This window comes from Chlorocebus sabaeus, chromosome 2 (assembly GCF_047675955.1).
Source record: "Chlorocebus sabaeus isolate Y175 chromosome 2, mChlSab1.0.hap1, whole genome shotgun sequence".
NCBI classification, from domain to species: domain Eukaryota; kingdom Metazoa; phylum Chordata; class Mammalia; order Primates; family Cercopithecidae; genus Chlorocebus; species Chlorocebus sabaeus.
The window spans coordinates 26243710-26264398 of NC_132905.1; the positions used below are offsets into that span (position 1 = coordinate 26243710).

The 20689-nt window shown below is 49.8% G+C and overlaps 1 protein-coding gene across 1 annotated transcript in view; it reads right to left on the bottom strand.

Annotated features, from left to right (window-relative positions):
* Positions 1–2416: 2416 nt before the first annotated feature.
* The window catches only part of CTNNBL1 (catenin beta like 1), a 183080-nt gene continuing 164807 nt past the window's right edge, over positions 2417–20689 (bottom strand). Inside the window, exons 14-16 of the mRNA XM_008017862.3 lie at positions 14507–14644; positions 14203–14275; positions 2417–2610 (exon numbers count right to left, since the gene is read on the bottom strand). Of these exons, the coding sequence (XP_008016053.1) occupies positions 2522–2610; positions 14203–14275; positions 14507–14644 (300 nt within the window). The 3' untranslated portion in view covers positions 2417–2521. The remainder of the gene's footprint in view (positions 2611–14202; positions 14276–14506; positions 14645–20689) is intronic.

The window sequence follows — 20689 nt, forward strand, 5'->3', positions numbered from 1 at the left end:
GGCGTGGCAACCATGGCTGGGGGGCAGTGCCTGAGCCGCCCCAGCCCTCCCTTCCTATGTTGGCCTCTGGGAGCTGGTGGGGAGGCCTGGGCTTCCGAACACGGCTGGCAGAACGCTGGACAGAACTCTGGAGGCGAATCAGACGGCAGCGGCTGCCTCCATGGGCAGGAAGTCCTAGGTGATGGGAGAGGAGGGGGTGGACTCCTCACTGCCTAGCTTTTTGTTAAATTTTGAACTCCTATACCATTTGCAAGCATTACCTGGCTAAAATTAAAATTGAAAAAGAAAATCAAGGTGAAGGACTGATGATGTCTAAAGTACCGATCTTAGCTGTAGAAGTCTGCTTCTCTAAGTTACACCTGGACATGCTCTATTTTTTGTGAATTCATTAAACCACACAACAGATGAAAGGATCGGAGCACGGCGTCAGCCGGCACGGTGTGACTCTTCCAGGTAGAGGAGCTTGGCGGGAGAGGGTGTGGACTGTGCCGTTGGACAGGCCTGGCTAGAATGTGCGTTCTGCTGCTGGTTGGCCGCAGGACCTTGTGCAGCTATTACCCTCTCTGAGCCCTCAGCCTTGGTTTGCATAAATTGGGGACAACAATGCCACTGGGCATTTGATATGTGCCAGCTACTACAGTTACAGAAAAGTCAAGGAAGAACTAGACCCAAAGTGACAGTGCCGCCATCTGATCCTGTGACAGGCCCTGTCACAGTCTCCTGCCCCTCTCTGCAGGGATGCTTACGGTTATGCACTGTCTTCCCGCCAGGCTGCGAGTAAGCACCAGCGGGTAGGGCCTGCCTTACTCACTGTTCCATCACCAGTCCAAGGCTGGACACAGAGCGGGTGCCATCTTCTTCAGGGACCTCTTGGTGGCTTCCTGGGATGGCAAACAGGTTTCACCCAGCATGTCAACTCTGGCCAGATGGCAGTGGCCGCTTGGAGCCCTGTCCCTCAGGGTCTAGGGAGCAGCAAGAGTGGTAGGCACACAGTGTGAGGCGTGCAGCGTCCCCGGCAGCCTGTCTGTGACCCTGGGTTGCACAATGCATTGGAATGAAAGGCTGCTTTCTACATCTGGCCGCTCTTCTGCCTCCTCGCTCATGGGGACTCTGCTCTTTGAGGACTGATTAAAAACATGCTAAAGCACTGCTGACTTCTGAGGGGAGACCAACCTTCTCATCACTTATATCAAATGAGTAGAATCACAGTTCTTTTTTATTTTTTGAGACAGGGTCTTGCTGTGTTGCCCAGGCTGTAGTACAGTGGAATGATCATAGCTCACTGCAGCCTTGACCTCCTGGGTTCAAGCAATTCTCCCACCTCAGCCTCCCGTGTAGCCGAGATCATAGGTGTGTGCCACCATGCCTGGCTAATTTTTCTATTTTTTGTAGAGACGGGTTTCACCATGTTGCCCAGGCTGGTCTTGAACTCCTGAGCTCAAAGATCCTCCCCACCTTGGCCTCCCAAAGTTCTGGGATTACAAGTGAGAGCCACCACATCCGGCCTGAAATCACAATTCGGAAGTCACAAATGTGTGTGGGAAGAACCAAAGGAAGCAGCAGCTACAAAGCCACGACGGTGCCTTCGCCACTGTGCTGCAGGCTGCTGAGCTTGGCTTCCTCAGCAGCAAATGGGTATGAGTGGCCCCACTGTGCAGGTGAAGAAGTGAGACTCGGAAAGGTGAAAGTCACTTATCCAAATGTACAGCTAAATCAGCCAGATGTGGTGGCACCTCCCTCTCAGCTACTCAGGGGGCTGAGGTGGGAGGATCGCCTGAGCCCAGGAAGTCAAGGCTACGGCGAGCCGTGGTTGCACCAGTGCACTCCAGCCTGGGCCACAGAGTAAGACCCTGTGTCTTAAAACAACAAAACAAAACCCCAAACCAGAACAGAATGTACAGCTGGTAATGATGCGGTGGGGATATGGACCCAAACCTGTCCACTCTAAAGCGGTGGCTCTCACCCTGATGCACGGAACCGCCGGGGAGCTTTGAGCAGCCCAGATGCCAGGGCCTCACTGAGATTTGATGCTATTTGTGTGGTGGGGCCCACGTTGGGATCTGGTAATCCTCCATGCAGCCCCCACCCGAGTGGTCTGACATGTGGCAGGGCTCTGCATGCTCTGAGGGCTGTGCTGTGTGGCTGGCCTCCCCATGGAGCTGGAGCATGAGGCCCGGGCCTCGGGTCCCACATCTAGACTCTAGGTGGGCCCCCACTCCAGCCTCACAGCAGCACCACCTGCGTAGCCACAGTGGCGAAGTTGTCACTGCTACGCCCTGAGCCTCAGCTGTCCCCCCTGGCGGAGTGAGGCTGCCCACGGGCCTTCCCTGGGGGAGTCCTGAAGTAGCTGCTGTGGGGAGGGGGGAAGGGAGGGTTAGCAGGCGAAGCTTCACTACAAAGAAAATCGGCCCAGGGATACCAAAACTAGCTTTAATTTGTCCAAAAGCCACACACAGTTGTGTAGAAACTGATCCTGGGAGGGAAGCTGAGACAGTCCATGATGCGCAGGCCCGAGGTGCCTCTAGAAGTTCTCCAGCAAGCCCAGGATGCGCTTTTGCTCGTTCTCCCGGAACTCCGGGCTCCGGCCGTCCCCAATGTTCTCTGCATACTCTAGGGGGACAAAGATAGAGTCAGGAGTGGATCCCAGGCATGGGGTCCACCATGGCTGTGTCGCTTCATACCTTTCCCAGAATCCCAGCTCCCACAGAGGTACAAGTTGCCCTAATGCCCCCACTGTAGTCAAATTCCTTGGAGTCTTGCCTTCGAGGCCCTCAGTGGAAAGGCGCCAACTTATCTTTCCATGCTTGGATTCCCCTCCTAGCCACACCCTTCATTTCCGCCCTCATTTATTTATTCACTTCACCCTCATTTATTTATTTACTCAACACACACGGCGTGGATGCTACTAAGGTCTGAATGTTTGTGTCCCCTCCAAAATTCATGCTGAAACCTCATCCCCAATGCAGTGAAGGTCTTTACGGGGTGATTAGGTTCTTACCATCTAATTACAAGATTAGATTAGGTCTAGATTAGGTCTAATCTAGGGGGATTAGACTCTTGCAAAAGGACTCCAGGGAACTCTCAAGACCCTTTGCCCTTCTCCCTTCTGCAATGTGAGGATGCAACAGGAAGGCCCTCAGCAGACACCAAAGGTTGGTGTGGTGCTCTTGGATCCCCCACCTCCAGAACTGTGAGGAAGTACATTTCTGTTCTTCATAAATTTCCCAGTCTCGGGGATTTTGTTACAGCAGCACGAACAGACTAAGACAGACACCTGCTGGGCAGACACTGCTCTGGACTAGTGGTTCTGAGTGTGGACCTGATCAGCAGCAGCTGCAGCAGCACTGCATGGAAACTTACTAGAAACACAAATTCTTGGGACCACCCTAGAATTTACCAGGAAACTGAGGGGGGCCCAGTGATCTGGGTTTTACTGAGTCTCCAGGTGATGCTGATGTATGCTCCAGTTTGAGAACCTCGTTTTGGGAATGGGAATAAAGGAGTGATCGAAACAGATGCAAATCTCTGCTTGTGTGGAGCCTACTTTCTTTCTAGTGAAGGTCACAAACCAAAAAGTGAACAAAATACACAGGTGGCTGTCAGCAGGGAGCATCTGCTTAAAGATCAGAAGGAGATGAGTGTGGAAAGGTCTGGGAGCGAGTGGCAGGGCAGCCAGGGCAGAGGATCTAAGGTGGCGGGGGGCGGGGGCGCTTCCTTGGTTTATCTGAGGGTCAGCGAAGAGGTCAGTGTGGCCACAGCCTGGAGCCACGGGAGGGGGCCATACCCAGATGGTGTGGCCTGTGCACCATGGTAGGGGTTGTGGCCTTTCTGTGGGGTGGAAGTCCCTATGAGGGTCCTGAGCAGAGAGGAGTGACGTGATTTGACTTTTGCCAGATCCCTTCCGATGCTGTGTGGGGGACACCATGGGGTGCAAGGGCAGGGCAAGGAGATGCGACATGACAGTGGCCTGGATTGGGCAGGTAATGGTGGAGGTGAGGCGACATCTTCAGCTTCTCGATGTTTCCTGAGGGTGGCTCCAATAGGATTTACAGATAGACTGGAAATGGGGTATGAGAAAGAGATGTGAATCTCTTGGTGGTTGCAATCACCAAGAAATACGACAAGAGCAGTGGAGAGGCTGACAGTGAGCCCATAATCCCCCCAAGGACTGGGGGGAACAGGTGCTGGTGCCAACAACAGGGAGGGGCTGTGTGGGGGGCTGCAGTCCCCCGACACAAGCTTCGACAGCTGGGTGTATTCAGGGAAGGGAGGGAGAGAGAATAGTCCAGAAGTGCTGGAGCATGGAAGACCCCTCCCATGTCTCCAGAGGTAGGAGTGGTGTGGGAGCGCCAGGCTTCAGCGAGACCAGGAAGAGAGAAAGGAAACATTCCTGAGGAGCGTGAGGCTCCAGGCACAGTTTTGGCAACAGTTCGGCAGAGGATACCACTGGAGAGTGTCACGGTGGGCAGGTTTGGGTTCTTGTCTCCCCTGTTGTCCCAGCACAGTGATCCTTAAGACTCCATCTCATTTTTAAAAAAGTGTCCTGGTAACCCAAAATAACATGGTCACCCTGGTTTTTTCTGGAGATGGCGAGGGGTGATTTGGTGACCCTGGACTTCCTGCGGTGGTTCCTAGAGCAAGTGTAGGGGATCTGGTGGGAGAGGAAGGAGGAGGATGGGGTGGTCCAACCCCTCACTGTCCTCTGACTGTCCCCTGCCCACAGCCAGAGAGGAAAAGGTGCAACATCGGGCTGCGATCGAATCCTAGCTCTGACTCACAAGTGCCCTTGGGTGGTCCCCTCTGAAAATGTTCAAATAACAAACGTCCAGGGAACACTAGTTCCCTCCCTGAGCCTCCTTTGCTCAGGTCAGCAGTGGCACTGGGGAAGTCCCACACCCCCTCCGGGTCCCCTCCTGAGATGTCTTCTCTGTGGAAGCCTGCCTGGTCACCTCTCACTCCCACGCCCAGCCCCAGGCCACTGCCTCCAGCACACGTGGGCCTGACTGCTAGACCATCCTCCCCCCGGCCTCTCTCCCTGGATGGAGAGCTGCACGAAGGCAGGGGCTTTCGCCTTCCTCCTCGCTGAGCCTGGCCGAGGGCCCCCAGCAGAGTGGGGTGCTGAAGGATCTCCTGCAGTGGGTGACTAGGATGGCTGCTTGCACTTCTGCCCCGGTCCCTTACTGGGGCCTGGCTTGAGAAAGAAAACGGAGAGAACTCTCCAGTAAGAGGCTTTTGCATAACAAAACACCTGCTGATCCAAACCAGACAAAGACTGGGGAGAGAAAACAAAGCGTGTGGCCTCTCACCCTCCCTGTCAGCCCCACCCCCGCCAATGCTGGGGAAATAATTTGGCTCCTGCGACCTCTTTATTTTGCCCCGTTCCTCTTTCTTACTTTGGATGTGTGCCGGAAAATGGATTTGGGATTCAGGCGTGTGCCAGCTGTGTGTCTCCCCCCGGAAATCATCCTCTTCTGTTAGGCCCATCCATCACCTCCAACAGCAAATGGTTGTGATGCCTCCTATTAAGGCCCCTTAGAGAGAGGGCCAGGGTGACGAGACAGGAACTGAGCTTCGGGGGAGGGCTCTGGGGCTGCGTGTCAGTGGTATCTCTTACTCACATGTGAATGATACAGTTGCTGCCCCAGGAGAGAGAGAAATGACCATGATGGCATCTAATATCCCCGGAGGCATGGTCTGGAAGCAGGAGTCTTAATGGATTGAGCTAACACTTTGCTCTCCTAATGTCTTCTCAGACCCAGGAGGGAGGGAGGTGGAGAACCAGTCTGATGCTTTGGGGCAGTGATTTTCCAACAGTAAAGCCAGCTTCCTCGAGTTCTTTCTAGGGATGCACAAAGCAGAGGGAACCCACACCTGCATCAATTCCCTTTGCCGAATCACCTGTGCCGAGGCCTCACTTACACATGCCGACGGTACACAGAGCACCCATCCCATGTGCAAGTCTCCACTGTCACTCCAACTGTGCTAAGAAGCAAACAGAGTCACATCACCCATTCTCTGGAAAGGGGATATCCGACTGGCCCGCAGGCAGTGAATGGCTTGGTGTCCCCTGGAAGAGGGCCTGTCCCACACAGAGCGGAGTGGAACTAACATGTGCTGTGCACTGCTATGTGCCTGTATTATCTATGTTGTCTCACATGTAACCTTTGCAGCAACCTTACAAGGTAAAGAACACCATCCCTATTTACCCAGGAGGAAACAGGCTATCAGAGAACTGAAGCAACCTGCCCAAGTCTAGGATGTAGAGGAGCCGGAATTCAAACCTCGAAACGTGTGTATAGGAAAAAAAAAAGGCCCCTAAAAAGCCACTTGGAGTAGGCTGGTCCTCACAGCAGCATCCTGTTACCTAAGCAACAGGCTACCCTGCCTGGCCCCTGGTCTCCGGGAAAAACCCCTGCTCTGTGAGTGTTCCAAAACAGGAACGTCTCGGGCTACAGGGGCCTCGGTGGCCAGGACAGATGTGGGTGGACTGGCTGGGGTCACATTCTCTTATGCCAAGTTACCAAATATCACAGCTGGAAGGGTTCTCAGAAATGTACTGCAGCACTGAGGGGGCAGGTGAATGGCCAGGGTCCCAGAGTGAGCCAGCCACAGAGCCAGGCCCAGAACCAGGTCCGACGACCTGGCCTAGTGCTCATCCACTGCCTGGGGAAGCTGCACCTCCAGGCACCTCATCCTCACCCTTTGCCCTTGCTCATTCTTTGTTTCTATGGCAGAGTCCTATTTGGAGCAAATCGTGGTGGTGCCAGCTACCTCTGGTTATTACAGCTGCTGCAGCAGTTTATAAATATTGAACAGAGCCCTCCCAGAGGTCTTGGGAAAGAGTTCTCTTTGCTGTATGTGTGTGTGCGCGTGTGTGCATGTGTGTATAAGAGGAAAAGAGACTGCAGGATGAGGGGAGAGGGAGAGAAGGATGAGAGGAGAGAGGAAAGAGGCTAAGTTGGTGGAGAGTGAGAAAGATGGCATACACGTCAACTCCTTTCTCTACTTCCCCCACATTTTCAAATGCTCTTATAATAAAGGCTTTGATGGAACTCAGAAACAGGCAGCAGTGCTGAACACATAAATATTAAAGCAAACTTTAGACAGCAGGTTTACTATTCAGACATGGAATACAAGCTGTTCTGTTTATGTTCAGAGGGAGAGGGCGGGGGCACCGAGGCTGGTGGATGGGGAAAAGTCATCTTCCAGGGCGGAGACCTGGACCAGTATTCACAAGCCTGGTTCAGATCCAAGAATCTTAAGCCTTAAATGTTCACCTTTTTAAAAATGCAGGAGGAAGAGGGAAGAGAGAGGAGGAATGCCCAATATTTTCACGTTGAAAACTCTTGAAGATGTACATATAACCACAAAATAGAAACCGAGAAAGGAAAATCCTTCAGGCCTAACAAGATTCCTTGACAACAACAAGGAACTTGGAAGGTTGAAAGTTGCGCTTCTCCAGGAGTAGAACATTTTGCTAGGCTGCTGGTTCTAATTTCATCAGGGATGTCATTCAAATGAAACCCGCTTACAGAGAAAGACCCTTGCTTACAATGCTAAAGGTCAAGTTCTCAGAGTCCCATGGATGTTTTACCTGGTTGGAAAAGCACCCACTGACACCCACCCACCCCCACAAGGCCCCGGGAAGTCGAGCCTGTGTGCCGGTGACTGCCTTTCCCGGTGGCATCTCAGTCCAAGCTGCTGCTAACTCCAGGCGGAAGGATTAGGTCAAGGAAGGAAGGAGCTTCCATTCGCTGAGTATGTAGCTTGGTCCCAGGCACCCAACTGCATCTCAACCTTGGAGGCTTCCTGAGAGAGGCAGGATTTATTTTACGTGTTTTTTGTTTGTGTTTTTTACAGAGGAGGAAACCAAGACTTAAATATGTTACCTACTGACTTGCCCAGAGTTACACAGAGATCCAGAATTTATGCTGGTCTGAGCATGTCTGATCCTGGGTGAGCCTGGACACTAACTATAACAATAAAGACAGCTAACATGTAACAGGCACTTTCCGGGTGCCAGCCACCATGTGAGCACTATACATACAGCACTTCATCTCATTCTCACAGCAGCCTTCTGAGACAGGTTCTCCCCATCTTACAGATGCAGGAGTGATGGCTTGGAGAGGGGAAGAGCTGCCTGAGGTCAGACACTAGAAAGCGACAGACAGAGCTTGCTTGTGAACCTGGGCAACTCACGGCAGGCTCCATGGTCTTAGCACAGTTGGTTCTCCAAGAGTGGTTCTCCCTCCCTCTCCGCATACCACCACCACACTACCCCAGGCAGCGCTCAAGAGAGCCCTCTTGGGTGAACTGGGTGTGAGGCCTGGGGGCAGCAATCCTAAGGCAAATGTAACATCTTTGCTGAAAAGCTCTCGAGGTGTCCTTAAGATGCCTCTGAGCCCTGTCAAGGCCGCTGGCTACAGGTCTAACATACAAGTCTCTCTCCATGATCCTTTCCTGCCTCCAAATGCCCTGCAGGACACCGTATCCATGACCAGGAGCAAGTCACACACACGTCAACATGTCATCAAAAGATAAATCCTATCAGCCTCTGCAGCTTGACAACCACACAGACAAATTGGGTTACCAAGAGCCCCAAATCAATATGGAAATATGTTTATGAGCTACTAGGAGGAGATTTTAAGCCATAAAGAATACTCGCAAATCAAAGGGCCATGGGCCAAATTCTAAAAGCATTTAAGTTCCTGGCTCATTCTTTTTGCCCAGCAGTGAGAGAGTTTTGAGTCAGTAATCCTCTAAGCTTTCCTCTGCAAACCAGCCGCCGTGCAGTAGCCGTGCCTGCTCCCAGGCATCTGTGTGGTCCTCCAACAACTTTCACCAGGAGACTAAAACAGCGGCAAGACTGGCCAGCGGCTTCCACTGCAACCCTTGGCACAAATGTTGGTATTTCAAAGCATTCTCAGGTCACAGCTCCAACGCCACAGCCAAGGCGATGACTGCTCAATGATGCCCATGCACAGCTGCCTACGGAAACCCTTCCCATGCAGCCAGCCACAGAGACAGAATGCAGAATGGTGGCTGCCAGGGGCTGGGGGGAGGGAGGAATGGGGAGTTCCAGTTTTGCAAGATGCAAAAAAAGGCCTATGGATAGATGGTAGTGATGGTCAAAATGATAGATTATTATTACAATAATAAAAAATAAAAAGCCACGCTTTCCGTACAGCCTTCCGTACAGCCTCCCTGGACCTCTGGGCTCCTTTTCATGTCCAGCCAGATTAACTGTGAGTTAACTGTGCCATCTTCATTCCCCTTGGACCTCTGCATCCCAGCACCGGCTCCATTCTGCTTTGCGCTATGGTCGGTCACCTGACTCGTGAGGGAAGTATGCCTGCGGGGGCAGAGTCTCCTGGGCGTCTCACTTATCTTAGAGGCCTGCCTAGCACCCTGTGATGGGCGCTCCCTAAAGGTGGGTGCCCTGCATTCTTCTTCTCTCCTAAAAGCCCATAGGAGCATATGGGCCAATCAGCAGTTGGCACATTCCTTACCGCTGTGCATAGCTCCTTCTGAGTCTGGATCCAGTTTACATCACCAGAGACCCAGGTACTTCCGCTAAGCTCAGTGAGTCTCAGTCTCCTTGTTACCCTGCTTTCTAGGCCTGTTGTGAGGACCAGAGGTAATGACGCTGTACCCCCAAATGTCTGACCCAGAGGAGGTAGGAGCTCGGTAAGTGACGACTCTACCTACCATGGTCCTGGATTTCTGGAATAGCACAAAGAAGCCTACAGCACCACCTCAGCACGCACCCCAACTGCAGTAACTGACTCCTTCTCTCTGTCAGTCGGGGCGCCAAGCACCACAGCAATAAATGGCAGGAAGTCTGTTGCTGTCCTCGCGGAGCACACGGCCCCATCTGCCCTTCTCTTTGTGGGAATCTCAGTCCTCAGACCACGGTTCCCTAGGAGAGCCCACAGTCCTCCGGCCAGAGGTGCTGCCGGTTCTGGGGAAGGCTGGACGTCGGGAGTGCCGAGTAAGCAGTGTGCAGAGAGAGGGGCTTTAATGAGCCATCAATTATTCCCTGCGCTCTTGGCACCCCCAACAGAGGAGGGAGGAAATTGTGAGAGTGGGGGCTGAAAAATTACGGGAAAAGTCCCCCGCTGGGCTTGCCTCATCAGCGTTTTCCTGAGACCTCAAGGGATACATCAGCTGTCATCCTGCCAGCAAAACTTAGGAAATATGTAGGCCATAAAATCAAAGAAAAAAGCCTGCATCTAATTAGTATGTTAAAGAAAAAAAAGGAAGCAACCCAAACTGAAAAACAAAATTAAAATCAAAGAGGACAGACTGATGAGCGGGTTTTCTTTATGAGGCTTTGTTTTCTTGGGTTTTTGATTGAAGGAAGGGTAGGAGGAGGGGGGTGGTATGAAAAGGAGAACCAGATGGGCTTTTCGGACGGGGGTCCCAGAAGAGCCCAGCCTCCCAACCCTCCCACCTCCATGGGAGCCTCAACCCTGTCAACCTCAACACCACCCTCTCCACCCAAGTGAGGGCTCCTGAGGGTCCTTGCAGCACCCTGTTCAGGGGTGCTCCCAGAGGCAGGCCACACCACACAGGCTCCACACGCTGCTGCAGACTGGCTTCCCCTGGCATGGGTGAGGCAGGATGGGGCATGCCAGTGGCAGGGCTGAGAACCCTTTATGACAACACTCCATCTACAGAGAACTCTTTTAATTGCCAGCGTGATGTTTGGGGTCTCTCCAACCTGAGTAATGGCGTTCAATTCCCAGACTCTACATATCACCTCCACGCTGATGACCTCAAATTTCCCAAACGATTCTCTGGGCACTAATGAGAATGTCTGCCGTCTGCTGGTCAATCAAGGGATGCAGTCACCCCTTGTACACCAAACTCACCGTGCACCTAGCAGAACTCAGGAGCCCGGCCAAGCCACACCCCACCCAACACTCCAGCCTCCTGCACCTCTGCTTGGACCCCCTGACCGGGCTATCATCCTCCCCAAGGCCACTGCATCCTGCCCTGTCCTCCTCCGGGCTTCTGCTCCCTCTGCCCGGTTTGGGCACCAGTCCTAGTCCTGAGGAGGAGAAGCGGCTCCCTCCCTGCTTCCATAACTGCCTCTGTGACACTCCCACCCTCAGCACACTGTTCACAACTTGACAAGTGCTTAGCACGTTCTAATTAGTTTTGAGCCTCTTCCCCTAGACTGTGAACGCCTGAAGGATAGGGATCTCGCTTATTCCTTTAGTATCTCTAGGACTGGACACAGAGCCTGGCATCGAGCAGGGCCAGCTGAGTAGTTCCTGGAGCATGCGTTCCACTGGGCTTGGATTATGGTCAATCATTTATACTCTATGTCCCCGGAAGGCCGTAAACTCCATGAGGGCAGCTGCGGTGTGACACCTCTAGCACAGCACTTAGCACTGTGCCCAGCTAGCCCCGAGGAGAGTCACAGTCAATGTTTGCCACATTAAATTCACACAAGGGTAAGGTTTCATTCCACAATGTCTGAAATTGTTACTGGTTCCCATCATGTGCTTGGCATTGCTCTGGGTGCTGGGGAGACACAGTGAACAAGGCAGACAATGTCCCGTCATGGAGCTTATATTTTAATGTATGAGACAGACAAAAGCAGTAAACAAACACATAAATGAAAACAATCATAGGTTGTGATAAGGGCTTGGATGGAAAGAAACAGGGTGCTATGATGGGAATAACGGATGCAGAGAAGTGGATGGATTTAAGGTTGAGTTCAGAGGCAGAAGAGGTGGGATGGACTAAGGAGCGGCTACGAAGGGTGATGGGGAGAGAACTGAAGGGCTGAACCCAGGCCTGGAAGGATGGCTGCGAGGGTCTGCATGGAGGTGGTAGAGGTGAGGGTGGGCAGAAAGCAGTGGGGGAGAAAAGCAGAGGGATGGGAGTGAAGATGGCGCCTGTGCAGACCCTTCACCGGTTCACTCATCTGCTCGCTTGCCCAGGCGCTCACTCAACAACCCTCCACTCACTGTCCAGCGTGGGCTCAGCGCCTTAAAAGGCACTGGGGAAATAAACCAGGATCCAAGGGAGACAGAGGCTGAGGCTCACAACAATGGGAAATTGTGAATCACTTAGGTTGTGTGTGGCAGGGTTTGAGAAAGAAAAACATCCACTACTACATGTCAGCACCCATTAAAAATGCTTTCCCTTTCTTGGAAGATCACTGTTTTGATTACATGGACGGAGGTGCAGGGAGAAGGCTCAGTGCAGGATAGTAGAACTGAGGGTAATAAGAAGTTCTAATTGAACAAGTGGGCGTTAGAAGTAAATGCCATTTAAAGGCTGGAGTTGCAAATCACCACAGCTACCCCTCAGGGAGGAGGCGAAATGACGCTCTGAGCAGTAATTCACACAAATCTGATACTGAGGAGGAGCCCCCAGGGTGTCACTCCGGAAGGCATGAGTGGGGCTAAGTGCGTCCACTGGACCCCTTTACTCTCCTTTTCTCTAAGGAGAAAACAACAGATTCCAATGCCTCATACTCTCCGTCTACAAAATGGGCACAATGGATTTACCATTCCCGGATGGGGAGGGCTGAGCAGACACGAGATTTCCAATCCCCGTGCCTTCACTCACAGTGCTGTTTCTTTCTGGACTGCCTCTGTCCTAGCCTCTTAGACCAGTTCAATGCCACTGCTCTCACAAGGCTTCCCACAGGATTTTGGTCATGTCTCACTTAAAATAATGACGACAATGATCTTCGTGGTATTTTGTAATACTCACACTAACGTTCGCTGTTAACTTGTGTCACCTCATTCAATCCCCTTGGCCATTCTAGGCAGTCACAAGAACAACTGGTATCTTGCCTGAGGTAACAGAGTAAACAACAGAGCCAAGATTCGGATCCAGAAGCCTCTGACCCTAGAGCCCACGCTCTTAACCTTGCTTCGCTTCACTGTGTGGACTACATTTATCTTCACATTTCATCTGCCACCTGGAATGGGAGCTAGAAGCAACTTAAAGGCAAGCTCTGAGTAAATCTGGCCTAGTCCTTCACCTTAGAAATGGGCAGAATGAGAGCCCGAGGGGAACACTGATTTGTCTGCAGTTACCCAGTCCATCTGGACTCTCCCTGAACTCAGACATGGTCAGTACTGGAAATTCCCACATGGGCCTCCACTGCCACACGTGCCAGCTGGTGCTCCCCAGTTAGTCCGTAGGTGGCTGAGGGTGGGGCTGCACCCAGAGCTCAGAAGAAGGGCCCTGCCTTGTAACTGGGGGCTTGCTCACTGGCCAGAGGCCTCTCCAGCTGAGTCAGGTCCAGTCGAAGATCCAACAGCATTTACGGAACTCCATGGGGTGGGTGGGGAGGAGGGATACCCACACTGACTGAGCACCCACTGTGTGCCAGGTACAGACTGGACACTGTAGTACTTCCTGTAACCTTCGCAAAATTTCTCCCAGGTAAATATACAGCTGTAATCATGCTCGCAGCTAGGGGAGGCAGAGCTAGGCCTGGAAGGCAGGCATACTCTTTCCACCACTCCACATTGCCTCAATTCACTGCAGAATTCCAGTTACAGTAGTCCCCCGCATCCTGACAGATGTTCCAAGACCCCTGATGGATGCCTGACCCTGCACACAGTACTGAACCCTATGTACACTGTGTTTCTCCCTATAGATCCACACCTATGATAACTATATAACTATGATAAAGGTTAATTTATAAATTAGGCACAGTAAGAGATTAACAACAATAACTAAATAAAATAGAACAATTATAACAATATACTATAAAAAAGTTATATGAATGTGGCCTCTCTCTCTCTCAAAATATCTTATTGCACCGTACTCATCTATTTCTGGACAGTTGACTGTGTGTAACTGAAAGCAAAACTGTGGATAAGGAAGGACTATTGTATTTCTTGTCATTTCCTTGCTTTTTTCCCTAAGAAAGCAATTTCCTTCCACTATGTGTAGTTTGGAATTGAATTTTTTGCTTTTTTAAAAAAATTAACAACTGTTTCAAGCCCTTGTGCCTCTTGTTTACGGTTGGAAGTTCTGGAACTGGAGGGTCAGAGGCAGAGAACAATGAGGCCAGTCTTCAGTATTCTGACAAAGATGACCTGGACACACAGTGAAATGGACAACTTAGGCTTTCAGTGCAGAAAATGCTCCGCACCAAATACCAGGGATACTGACAGAGGCTCAGACCTCTGGAGCCTCAGAGATAAGTAGCATCCAACTTACCCTTGATGATATGCCTGACAATTTTGATGGAGCTTCCTCGCATGTTTAGGATCTGGTGAACTCTCTGGCGAATCTAATAAGGGAAAAAATGGGTAGAGAAAGAAAGACAACCACTTGTTCTGACACACTCGAATGTATCACCTTGAAATTATTTACCTCACCCCATCCCTGAAAAAGAAGGCTGACATAGAGTAAAGGAATTCAAGGAGAGCGCGATCCCCTTCTTTCCCTGAGAGTCTACCTAAGCAGCTGGCGAGGAAGGAGGCAGGGATGGATAGGCCCATGCAGGGGAAGACCCTCCTACCTGGGGGACATTGGCATTGCAGATCTCGGCCATGATGTAGCAGATGTGCTGGAGAACAAAGAGCCCCGCATCTAGGCGCCGGAGGTAGAACTCCTCCTCGATGTCATTGTCTATGATCTCTCCTCGCCGGACCATGTCCTAGAAACAAATGAACATTTAGGAATAAAAGCTGGACAGTGAATGGGAGGAAAGAATGGACTCCTAGTCTGGCCATAATACACACAAAAATAGCAACTACAACAACAGCAAAAGAAAACCACCTCATCTTTTTGATTTGTCTACATCTCCCATTACTCTAAAGTACCTTTCACATTCTTCATTCTTAATGGACTATAGAGGCCCCAGGAGGCGAGCTTAAAGTCTATTTTTTCCTATCTGATGAATCAGGACCAAAATGATCTCATCCACATATAAAAAAAGCTTAAAAAAAAAAAAAAAGCTGAAGGGACACAAATCTAAGCTATTTATCTGCTTCCACTCATTTTTTACTCTTTGGTTTGGGCCTCCATAATTTCTCTGTAAGATACAGTTGGCCTCTGACCTACCATGGATCAACTTTATGATGGGGTGAGAGTGACAGGCATGCAGTAGAAACTGTACTTCTCCTGCAAGGCTGGTAGTGGCCTCAGCTCCCAGTCAGCCATGCATTTTCTTTTCTTTTTTTTTTTTGAGATGGAGTTTTGCTCTTGTCCCCCAGGCTGGAGTGCAATGGCGTGATCTCAGCGCACTGCAACCTCCGCCTCCCTGGTTCATGCAGTTCTCCTGCCTCAGCCTCATGAGTAGTTGGGATTACAGGCGTGTGCCACCACGCCCAGCTAATTTTTGTAGTTTTGGTAGAGACAAGATTTCTCCATGTTGGTCAGGCTGGTCTCAAACGCCTGACCTCGGCCTCCCAAAGTGCTAGGATTACAGGCGTGAGCCACCACACCCGGCAGCCATGCATTTTCAACTCATGATATTTTCAATTTACGGTAGGTTTATCAGGATGCAATGTAATCGTAAGCCGAGGAACATCTGTATATTTAAATCTCCCTTCCAAATCAAGTTAACCACAGCAGAGAAAGGTCCCCTTTCTCCACAACTCTGAAACCAATGGCACAGGCACCCAACTTGCGTACATAAGCCCTCTGGCTTAGGTGTTTTGTCAGAGGCCATGCTGCATTTCACACATCCAACACCCCCCAGGCCAAAGCCCTAATTAAGTCACAGGAGTCTCCTTTGTAACCCTAGACCTCTCAGACTTGCTGTCCTCATATCCAGTCCTCCCTAGTAGATTCCTTAAAAAAAAAAAAACCAGCTTTATTGAGATATAATTCACATACAATTAATCCATTGAAAGTGTACAATCTAACAACTTTTATATATTGAGTTGTGCAATCAATTTTTAACATCTTTACCATCCCCCAACCCCAATCCTCCCACCGCTCATCCTGTGCGCTGTGAACACTTCTGCCAAGATGGCTCAGAGCCCTGCTGCTTTCCCTCCTTGGGATTCTGGGGTATGTCTCAAGCTCACATCATTTTTAAGCTACGTTCATCACAAACGCTTTCCTGATTTTTATTTAAGGCTAACAACTCTCCTTTCTAAAATTGTTGAGAGCACTTTGACAAACCACTCTGCAACATGACCTCCTCTCCTCCCCATCATCTTCACGCTGACTTCAGTCCCCACCAGCTCTCTGTCTGCAGCCTTTATTTCGTGGGAGTGGACTGTGAGCTCTGTGAAGGGAGGGCCCTAGCTCAGTACACATCTATGCAGCCAATGAGACAATGAGAGGAAAAAAGACATCTCCGTTTTTTTGTTTTGCTTGTTTGAGACAGGGTCTTACTCTCGTCCAGTCTGGAGTGCAGTGGCATGATGTCAGCTCACTGCAGCCTCGACTTCCTGGACTCCAGTGATCCTCCCACCTTAGCCTCTCAAATAGCTAGGACTACAGGTGCATGCCACCACATTCAGCTAATTAAAACTTTTTTGTGTGTGTAGAGACAGGGTCTCACTATGTTGCCTGGGCTGGTCTTCGAGCTCCTAGGTTCAAGTGATCCTCCCGCCTTAGCCTCCCAAAGTGATGGGATTACAGGTGTGAGCCATTGCATCCAGCCAGACATCCGGTTTGGGCTATGAGCTCTCAGGAGTGAGAACTGGGTGTAGGGACTTGTTCTGCATGACTAGCACATGGGCCTAAGAAGGCAGGTACTCAATATATGCTTCTGATGGCAACAATCCATTTCATAATTCTGTCGGTAGCTTTATGGCCACCGTTCCTTCTGACAACTCGGGCTCCTGTCACTGATGGAAGCCCTTGGGATCCTGCTTTCCACTCTTCCACATTCGAAGAACTCACCACTGTGGTCATCAATCTCCACCAAGAATCCTTCAGAGACTATTTAGACACAGATAATGCACTTCTTTATTTGCCCGGGGGGCCAGCCAGTAGCAACACAAGGCTACTTTTCATCTCGTTCCTATGAGGCCTCTATCTTTGATGTGGAAATGAGTGAATCTACTTGGGAGGACTGGATATGAGGACAGCAAGTCTGAGAGGTCTAGGGTTACAGAGGAGACACCTGTGACTTATTAGGGCTTTAGACTGGGGGGTGTTGGACGTGTGAAATGCAGCATGTGCCCCTGACAAAACCTGAATCCTCTTTGGCCTGCAGACTGGCAAATCACTAACACTAATTCCTAGCTTCATTTAGTAGCAAATTCATTGGTAATCTGGTAATAGCATTAATGTTCACGAGGTAGTCATGGAGCACTGGACTGATGTCCAATGAGTTTAAAAATAGAAGGTTCTCTTTAGTTTCTCATTTACTCATAATCATGACTTCCTGCTCCGGAACTCTGAAGTGTTCAGCAGTTACTACCAAATTTTAAAAGGGCAGGAAAGGGATTATTCATCCCATTGTATGAATTAGAAACCAAAGCACACAGAGGTTAAGTTGCTCATAATTACCAGTTGCTAGAAAACGGATTCCCCAGGGATAGGAATCGTGTGGGATTCATCTTTGATGTGGAAATGAGTAACTTGGCACAGTGTTGAGACCTCTGGCCCTACTAAGTGCCTAATGGCAAGAACACCACTCTAAGCACTGAATTAAGGCAGTAAAATAAGGAAAATGGAGGTAAGAGAAGCCCTGGTTTTAACCACTGAAGAGGTCGGTGGAAGTCACAGACTTCTAGGAAATGGCCAGAAAGTAAGTATAGTGTTGCCCACATGTTAAAATAATTGTGATAGGTGCTGATTGGGGTTGGGTGAAATGTAAGGGCGCCCTGGAAGAATTGACTTTTGGGTAAGGTTTCAGGGTGCATGATGGGCAGAAACAACAGAATGGAGTGCTTTAGAGGTATAGTCTTTGCGTTGTGTGAAGGCCCTACAAGAAAAGACTTGTGTTGGCCATACTTTCTGCTCACTCTCCCTCACCCCAGCCCAGCTCAGACAGGCCTGGGTTCCCTTCCTGGTCTTGCCTTGCTCCTCGTGTTGGTACCGCCCACTCCTCAGTCTCTATCATCATATATTGAAAGTCTACAATGTGATGTGCCTCACAAAATGTTCCCTGAGATCCCCAAGCAGATATGATTTTTCAGTCCCCTTCAGTGGGGATTCAGTACAAATCCCCACACCCTGGATTTGTACCTCTGTTGTGGTACCTCCCACGGTCTGCCTTGAACTAGCCATTGAGATCCATGCCTCTTCCTTGTGTGCGTTCCTTGACAGTAAGAGCTGTACTGTGCTCATCTTTGTACCCTAGGAAGCACCTTGTGTAGCATTTTTTGCTTAGTAGGATTTTTTTTTTTTTTTTTTTTTTTTTTTTTTTTTGAGAAGGAGTTTTGCTCTTATCACCCAGGCTGGAGTGCCGGGTTCAAGCAACTCTCCTGCCTCAGCCTCCCAAGGAGCTGGGATTACAGGTGCCCGCCACCAAACCCAGCTAATTTTTGTATTTTTAGTAGAGACATGGTTTCACCATGTTGGCCAGGCTGGTCTCCCCTTCTTACCTCAGGTGATCTACCCACCTCGGCTTCCCAAAGTGCTGGGATTACAGGCGTGAGGCACTGTGCCCAGCCCTTAGTAGGCTCTTGGAAAGCATTTGCCAAACAGTATTGAAAAACAATGAAGGGAGAAGTTCAAAGCTTTTTAATGAGCTGTGTGTGATGAGACTTGCATGGCTGGGGCAGAAGTGAAAACATCAGGAAATGGGGAAGGACTGTGCCTTGGAGGGTGAGCTGATAGCAGGCATACAGGCTGGCCAGAGAAGTCAGATATGATGGGCTACAGACTGTCAGCCAGCACTGTGCAGGAAAATGTCATGAATCAGAATATGCAAACAGCCAAATGATGGACACATCGGCTTAGAGCATTGAGAGGCAGGTAGAGTGCATAGCTGGAAGACCAGGGTATCAGCCTACGTGAGAAGGGAAAGGGAAGAGAAGAGGCCCGGGAGGTCACAAACAGGGGAACCTGGAGTGGAACTCATTCATTTACCCACTCAACAGAGATGTCTTGAACAGCTAACTGTGCCAGGTGCTGTGCTGGGACAGCAAAGATAAAACAGTCTACATAATCGAGGTGCTTATAATCTAATGAGGTTAATGAATATGAAATTCTTTTTGAAAAATGTAATAATGACTATTATAAAGGACCTTTCAAACTGTACTGAGTGCTGTGGGAACCCAGAAGAAGGCTGGACTAAGTCTGTTTGGGGGGTGGGGTCAGGAGTGCTTAAAGAAAATGTAACATCTGAGCTGGATTTTGAAGGAGTTTGACAGGCTGAAAAGGACATTCCAAGCAGAGGAAATAATAGCATGCATAAAGGCACAGAAAAGTCAACTTGGAGAGAACAACAGTGGGACATCAGTATCACTAATGGAAACAGAAAGGGGTAAGGGGGGTTTTTTTGTTTCTTGGCTTATTAGATCACCGCTTTCGGTAGATCATATTATTTTTGATTGATTGATTACTACATACTAGACATTGCGTGAGGCAGTCTGGATAATAACTACTGCTGTCATTACCCACCTACCAGAGAGGAGCAGCTCGTGTTACTGGGGGCTTACTATGTGTCAGAATAGTGCCAAGGGCTTTCTGTATATTAACTCCTTTACCTCTCAGAAATATTGAGAGGCAGGGGCCAGGTGCTGTGGCTCACATGTGTAATCCTAGCACTTTGGGAGGCTGAGGGGGGCGAATCACTTGAGGCCAGGAGTTTGAGAGCAGCCTGGCCAACATGGCGAAACCCTGTTTCTACTAAAAATACAAAAATTAACCAGGAGTGGTGGTGCACATCTGTAACCCCAGGTACTCGGGAGGCTGAGGCAGGAGAATCACTTGAACCTGGGAGGCAGAGATTGCAGTGAGCCAAGATCACACCACTGCACTCGGCCTGGGGGACAGAGCAAAACTCCGTCTCAAATAATAATAATAATGATAATAATATTGAGAGGCGGGGATTCTTACCCCCATTTTAGATGAGGAAGCTGGCTCAGGCAGAACAAGCTCCTCAAGGCTAGTGGGTGGCAGAACTGGGACTCAAACCCCAGTCCATGCTCTTTTCACGCTACCATGTTTGTGTGGGTATAGATTTCAGAGTTGTCTGGAGAACAAAGGAAGGTGTTAAATATTAGTGTGATAAGGAGGCTCACAAATGGAGCTTAGCAAAATTAAGTTTCTCTAATTAGGTCAGAAGTAGCCCTGGTGATTTTTTCCTTTTTCATACTTTTCTCCATCATCTGATCTTCTTTTAACCAGTTAGGTACACACTGCACCTTCTAGTTTCTCTATATTGTCATGTAGAAAGAACAAACTCAACAGAGCAATGCCAAACTCCATTTTCTTCTCTTTCCTCAGAACATCAAGACTCTGACAATGTTCAATTCGACATTCTACTTTTAGCTGTATGGCCACATGATTTGAAAGTGAAATTTTCAAATGTAGATCTGAGATATGACTATAGCTCATCTCCAAGAAAGGCATCACCATTGCTGCATTGAACATGCACAGAGATGAAACAGAGATTGGCTTCTGAAGACGAAGTTTCTGCCCTGACAGTTTTAGAAGTGCCATAGAAACCAGCGTGCAGTGAAGCTGACTGTTGTCAGGATAGCCCTTATCTAGCCTGTTACAACTCTGTGGAATATTTACTGCTGAATGGATACAGGGAAGCCAAACATAAATGTGTACTCAGTGT